General features: G+C 45.2%; 1 protein-coding gene across 1 annotated transcript; it reads left to right on the top strand.

The window, feature by feature from the left end:
• The first annotated feature begins 340 nt into the window (after positions 1 to 340).
• LOC120390091 (chemokine-like receptor 1) lies at positions 341 to 1,207 on the top strand. The gene has a single exon (XM_039512402.1). The coding sequence runs from the start codon at positions 341 to 343 to the stop codon at positions 1,205 to 1,207; it is 867 nt and encodes a 288-aa protein (XP_039368336.1).
• The last annotated feature ends 6,380 nt before the right edge of the window (positions 1,208 to 7,587 follow it).

Here is a 7,587-nt window from a genome sequence, read left to right as displayed (position 1 = left end):
CAAAACAAAAACCGTTTGGGCAGAGAATAGACACAACAAATCCTACATCTTGGCTGGAGGTTAGATGATATGACCTTTGTGGTTCCTTGTAACCCTCTGACTCTGTGCTCCAAAGATCTTTGAAGCATTGGTGCCATTGACCTACAAGGATGTGATCCTATCTGAGCTCAGCTCAGGATCTGAGGAGTTTATAAACCCTGAGAAGAGTCTCTCTCTGTCTGTGTCCTCTCCTAGAGCCCTTTTCATTGCTCTTCCTTCCTTCGCTCAGCACAACGTTTGCGCTGCCCAAGCCGAGCCGGGAGGAGGAAGAGGGGATACTGTGACTGTACCTCTTCCAAGAATGGAATACCTCCAAGTTCCCTTCCTGATGCTGTGTGGAGTGGCCTTCCTCGCCGGGGTGCCATTGAACGGCTACATCCTCTTCATCGCCAGCTGCCGTGTGGAGAGGACGGCCAGCGCCGTGTGGTTCTGGAACCGGGCCTTGATTGATTTCATCTTCATCATTTTCCTGCCTCTCAGATTCACCTCCTTCTTCATCCTGGACTTAGATTGGGCCAATATCCTGAGCAGCACCATCACCTCCTTCCACATGTTCTCCAGCGCCTTCTTCCTCACCATCCTCAGTGTCGATCGCTGCATCCTTGTGGTGTGCCCTGATTGGGCCCAGAACCACCGCACGCCCCGCTTGGCTTTCATTATGGTTTTGGGCTTGTGGGCCCTGTCTCTTGGGTTCAGCTTGCGGTACGGTGATCTCTGGGAATCCCTCCTCTCATCTGCCAGCAGGAGCATGAATTTCCGAGGGGATGAAGGGAGGGTGAAGGCCGCCATTTCGATCCAGTTCCTGGTCGGATTTCTGATCCCATTAGCCTTGATCTTGATCCCAACCTTCTACATCATTCTAGCTGCCAAGCTGAGAAGAAACAGGCTGATCCAGTCCACCAAGCCACTCAAGATCCTTCTTGGCTTGATCCTGACCTTTTTCCTCTGCTGGCTGCCGTATCATGTCTTCTACTTCTTGTTGATGTCAGCTAAGTACCGTCTATCTCTTTTGAACAGAGGAAGGGCTTTTGCTTATCTCCTGACATATTTCAGCAGCTGCCTCAACCCCATCTTGTATCTTACCATGGAGGAAGAGTTTCTGAGGTACCAGCAACATGTACACAACCCCCAAACCACTGAAAACTTGGGGTCAGAGCTGGTTGGATAGGGAAATGGATGGAATTGTTGATATTTGCATGGAGAAAGAATTCTGTTTGCTGGGACATGTAACTTCCTCTTGATCCCCAAATTCTTTTTTTAGGCAAGTAAATTTTTTGGCCTGACTCATAGAAGAGACCCGAGAATGATTACTGGATAAGAAAACCTGCCTTACAGGGAGAAATTCAAGGAGCACAATCTATTTTGCTTAACAAAGAGGTGGTGAAGGCGTGACTTGATTACAGTCTGTAAGTACCTACATGGGGAACAAATATTTAATAACGGGCTCTTCCATCTAGCAATATGTCAGCAACCTTTCAGAAGTGGTGTGCCGAGTCTTCATTTATTCACTCTAATTGAAAGTTTTACATGTCGGTAATACATTTTAATGTTTTTAGAAGGTCTATAATATATGACTAAACTATTGTTGTATGTAAAGTAAATAAGGTTTTTCAAATGTTTAAGAAGTTTCATTTAAAATTAAATTAAAATGCAGAGCCCCCCGGACTGGTGGCCAGGACCCGGGGAATGTGAGTGCCACTTAAAATCAGCTTGTGTGCCTCCTTCGGCACGTGTGCCATAGGATGTCTAACCCTTGTCTAACACTATCCAGTGAACAGAAGTTGAACGTAGACAAATTCAGACTGGAAATGAGGTGTACATTTTTAATGGTCAGAGTAACTGACCATTGGAGCAATTTCCCAAGAATCCTGGTGGATCCTCCATCACTGCCAATTTTTAATCAAGCTGGGATGTTTTTCTAAAAGCTCTGCTCTAGGAAAGATTTTGGGGGCAGTTCTTTGGTCATTGTGATCAGGGAGGTCAGATGACATGACCACAATGGTCTCTTCCAGCCTGGAATCTGTGAATCTGTCATTTTAACAAAGTATATTAGAGTCATAGTTTTGTTCATTTTTAGATCATTTTGGGGCGTTTGGTTCTTTATATGTCCTTTTCTCTGTCTTCATATGCTTATTCTTCTCATCGTGTCATCTTTGTTGATATTTAGATCTTTTTGGAGCATTTGTTTCTTTATGGCCTGTCCTTTTCTGCGTCTTTGTGTCATTATTCTTCTCATCATGTCATCTTCGGTCCCAGTGGACCTTTCTCTCCTGTGTTTCTTGAAGATCATTGGGTCTATGAAACTAATGATAACATTTTGAAAAGTGTCTCAGTCCTATTTTTAAGTGTTTAGGCCCATAGGAACCTCGTTGAGAGTCAATCAGAATATAACATAACATAACATAACGCTGTTATAGTCTTGGCCTTCACAACATCCTCTGGCAAAGAGTTCCACAGGTTGTCTGTGTATTGTGGGAAGAAATACATCCTTTTGTTAGTATTAAAAGTGCTGACTACTAATTTCATTTGGTGACCCCTAGTTCTTGTGTTATGGGAAGGAGTAAATAACACTTCCTTACTTACTTTCTCCACACCGGTCAGGATTTTAGAGAGATCTATCAAAACCTTCCTTAGTCGTCTCTTTTCCAAGCTGAAAAGTCCCAGTCTCATTAATCTCTCCTCATACAAAAGCTGCCCCATACTCCTAATCATTTTTGTAGCCCTTTTCTGTACCTTTTCCAATTCCAATATATCTTATTTGAGATGGGGCGACCACATCTGAACATAGTATTCAAGATGGCTCTGGTTTGGGAATCTCCCTCACATGCTCAGCCAATGCAAAGAATTCATTTTGTTTCTCTGCAATGGCCTTATTTTTCTTGACTGTTCCTTTAACATCTCAATCATGCAGTGGCCGCTCTGGTTGTTTAGCAGCTTCCTGCTTCTGATGTTCCTCAAAATACTTTTGCTTATTACTTTTTGAGTCTTTGGCCTTCACATCTTGAATACATCTGAACATAATATTCAAGATGTGGGCATATCATGGATTCATATAGTGGCAATAAGATATTTTCGGTCTAATTATCTATCCATTTTTTAATGATTCCCAACGTACCATTTATTTTTTCACTGCCCCTGCACATTGAATGGATGTTTTCAGAGAACTATCCACAATGACTCCGAGATCTTTCTTGAGTGATAACAGCTAATTTAGACCCCATCCTTTTATATGTATAGTTGAGATTATGGTTTCCAATGTCCATTACTTTGCATTTAATAACACTGAATTTCATCTGCCATTTTGTTGCCCAGTCACCCAGTTTTGTGAGACCCCTTTGTAGCTCCTTGCAGTCTGCTTTGCACTTAACTATCTTGAGTAGTTTTGTAACAGCTGCAAATTTTGCCAGCGCACTCTTCATCCCTTTCTCCAGATCGTTTATGAATATGTTGAACAGCACTAGTCCTAGTAGAGACTCTGTTATTTACCTGTCTCCTTTCTGACAACTGACCATTTATTCCTACTCTTTGTTAGTTAGTAGTCCTGCAATTTCACATTTGAATTCCTTCAGAACACTTGGGTGAATGCCATCAGGTCCTGGTGACTTATTACTGTTCAGTTTATCAATTTGTTCCAAAATCTCCTCTAATTACACCTCAATCTGGGATACTTCCTCAGATCTGCAAAAAAACCAGGAGTACTTGTGGCACCTTAAAGACTAACAAATTTATTTTAGCATGAGCTTTCGTGAGCTAAAGCTCACTTCTTCGGATGCATAGAATGGAACACACAGACAGGAGATATTTATACATACAGAGAACATGAAAAGGTGGAAGTATGCATACCAACAGGCAGAGTCTAATCAATTGAGATGAGCTATCATTAGAAGGAGGAAAAAAAACTTTTTGAAGTGATAATTAAGATGGCCCATAGAAGGTGTGAGGAGAACTTAACATAGGGAAATAGATTCAATTGGTGTAATGACCCAACCATTCCCAGTCTTTGTTTAGACCACAGTTAATAGTATCTAGTTTGCATATTAATTCAAGTTCAGCAGTCTCTCTTTGGAGTCTGTTTTTGAAGTTTTTTTGTTGCAAAATTGCCACCTTCAAGTCTGTCACTGAGTGGTTAGAAAGGTTGAAGTGTTCTCCCACTGGTTTTTGAATGTTATGATTCCTGATGTCAGATTTGTGTCCATTTATTCTTTTGCGTAGAGACTGTCCGGTTTGGCCAATGTACATGGCAGAGGGGCATTGCTGGCACATGATGGCATATATCACGTTGCTAGATGTGCAGGTGTACGAGCCCCTGATGGTGTGTCTGATGTGATTAGGTCCTGTGATGGTGTCACTTGAATGGATATGTGGACAGAGCTGGCATCGGGCTTTATTGCAAGGATAGGTTCCTGGGTTAGTGTTTATGTTGTATGGTGTGCGGTTGCTGGTGAGTATTTGCTTCAGGTTGGGTCCTCAGATCTGTCACCTAAAAAGAATGGCTCAGATTTGGGAATCTCCCTCACATGCTCAGCCAATGCAAAGAATTAATTTTGTTTCTCCGCAATGGTCTTATCTTCCTTGACTGCTCCTTTAACATCTCAATTGTGCAGTGGCCGCTCTGGTTGTTTAGCAGCTTCCTGCTTCTGATGTTCCTCAAAATATTTTTGCTATTACTTTTTGAATTTTTGGCCTTCCTAATTATATTTTTACCCTTCATTTGCCAGAGTTCATGCTCCTTTCTATTTTCCTCAATAGGATTTCACTTCCACTTTTTAAAGGATGCCTTTTTGCCTCTCAAAGCTTCTTTACTCAGTTGTTTAGTCACATTTAAATTGAGCCTCTATTACGGTGTCTTAAAAAAGTTTCCATGCAGCTTGCAGGGATTTCACATTTGGCGCTGTACCTTTTCATTTCGTTTTTACTAACATCCTCATTTTTGTGTGGTTCTCTTTTCTGAAATTAAAGTCTACAGTGTTGGGCTGTTGTGTTGTTTCCCTCTCCACAGGGATGTTAAATTTAATTATATTGTGATGACTATTACCAAGGGTTCTGTTATATTCACCCCTTGGACCAGATCCTGTGCTGTACTTATGACTTAATCAAGAATTTCCTCTCCTGTTGTGGGTTCCAGAACTAGCTGCTCCAAGAAGCTGTTAGAATATAGATATCCAGGCTTGCCTGTACAGGCCTATACTCTAGGAACATAGGTGCATTTTTATCACTTTGCTAGTTACCGGGATATAAAAACAATGAATCAAAGCCACAGTCTGCCTGTGTCTGGGCCTTCTCTCACTAGGATAGTCTGAGGCCTTGTTCTTAGGCTAAGCAGCTGGGGCAGCCATAAGTGTAATGACCCAACCATTCCCAGTCCCTGTTTAAGCCTGAGTTAATTGTATCTAATTTGCATATTAATTTGAGTTCAGCAGTCTCGCTTTTTTTTTGTTGCAAAATTGCCACCTTCAAGTCTGTCACTGAGTGGTAAGAGAGGTTGAAGTGTTCTCCCACTGGTTTCCAAAGGCTCTTGGCTGATAACGGCAGTATAAGCACCTGGCCAGTAGATGGCAGCACATGTGCAATTCAGTTGCTGGTCAGAAAATGGCAATCAAGTCACCCCGTCGCCTTCCCTTTCGCTTGGTCGACACTAGCAACTGATGTTGGTATAACTACGTCACTCGTGGGCGTGGAAACCCCACCCCTCTGTGTGAGGCTGTTATACCGACCTAACACCCAGTGTAGACAACGCTTCTTCCGTCAACTGAGCTGCCATCTCTCGGGCGGGTGGATTAACTACGCTGATGGGAGAAGCAATCACGTCAGCATGAACAGCGTCTTCACTGAGCCGCTACAGCGACACAGCTGCATCAGTGCAGCCTCCGCAGTGTAGACGTGTCCTTTGATAAACTGAACAGCCTCAGCTCCTGCAGTGTCTCTCCACCAAGCCTGGGGTCCAGTCCGTTATTCCTTCTCGTGGCTCTTCTCTGAGCTCCTCCAGTTGCCCAACATCCTTCTTGAAGAGTGGGCGCCAGAACTGGACACAGGATCCCAGCTGTGATCACACCAGGGCCGGATCCAGTGGGAAAATCACCTTCTTGCGCCTAATCGAGACTCCCTTGTTGATGCATCCCAGGACAGCTGGTGCCCTGTTGGATCTGGGAGCTCACGTTGAGCTGAAAAATGCCCCCACGCCTGAGGCCTCCAGGCAAATGACAAGAGACAGAGGCAGGTTGCAGGCCAGGCTGTGGTTTGTGTGGTCTCCAGCACAGAGCGAGGGTTTCCTTAGCCTTGGCTGGTCTGTAACATGGTCCGGGCTGAGGGTGGGTTCCCTGCACGAAAGGCAGGGCTGAGAATCTCACGCGACCCACTCCCAGCAGGGCTCTGTTTGCTTTCCCCAGCCAGGAGGGGTTCGAGGGCAGAGTCCCAGCTGGTGTCTCTGCTCTTGGGACCTCGCACGGGGGAGTCAGCCGGACGTGGCTGTCTCAGCCCCTGCTTTCTGCTGAGTGCCCCACCCGCCTGCCCCAGAATGCAGGCAGCAGATACAGACACTTTGCTGGGCCCCAGCACGGCGGGGAGCTTGTGGTTTGTGTGACTTCTGCATGTAGCTGTGGGTGATGAAAACCTCCCAGGCTTTGTGACATGATCGGACCCAGCCACGTCCTGTGTGTCCTTTGACCTCCCCCCATTGTCCCCTCCCTGCCAGATATACCCCCACCTGAACGGCTCCCTGCTCTGAGATGAGCCAGTCTGGGTGAGCTGCAGGCATCGCGTTGGGGACCTGACTCTGAGACACTGAGTCCCCCAAGACACGGGTAAGGAAATGAGGTAAATCCTCCAGCTGCCCCACTGGATCTCATTTTCACCCCCCCCCACTGCTGCCCCCTGGTCTGCTGTCCCCATCCCTTCCCCTCGACTGCTCTGGATAGAGCTGGTTGAAATTATTTGTGGGTCTTCTTGTCAAAGATCAGGGGCCCCTGTCACCCTGGGTGTTGGACAGAGCCACAAGAAGAAACAGGCCTGGCCACAGCAAGCTCACACTCTAAACAGAGAAACATTTGGCAGGGAAACTGAGGCACGGGGCCATGATGTGACTTGTCCCGGCTCCCCAGACAGTTTAGTGACAGAGTCTGGGATGGAACCCAGGAGTCCGGACTCCCTTTCTATCCACTAAAAGAGACTCTTGCAATTTAAAAAAAATCTTTTGACTTGTTACTGGCCTTTTTTAAACCAAGATGGGAAAACCAGCTCCTTTGGGAAACTAATAGCAAGAAGATTATTTGGGAATTTTAGTGAGGCTCTGGGGGGTGTCTCTCATATCTTGGTCTTTGTATCTTGGACACCCACATTGGCCACCTTCCCTTGCCTAGAAATCCAACTTTTCAGCAAGCGGCAAAGGGGTGTGTTTTTTAAACATTTTATTTAGTAGAAACCAAACTGTCCATGTCTCCTTCTGGTGCCCGTTTCATCATTCTTCTATTGTTTGCTCAGCACAACGTCTGCGCTGACCCCTCCGAGCCCGGACGCAAAGGAGGAGATATTGTGATTACAATTCTTCCAAGA

Source organism: Mauremys reevesii, linkage group 24 (assembly GCF_016161935.1).
Source record: "Mauremys reevesii isolate NIE-2019 linkage group 24, ASM1616193v1, whole genome shotgun sequence".
Taxonomy (NCBI): Eukaryota; Metazoa; Chordata; order Testudines; family Geoemydidae; genus Mauremys; species Mauremys reevesii.
This window is presented reverse-complemented; position numbering and strand designations above follow the sequence as displayed.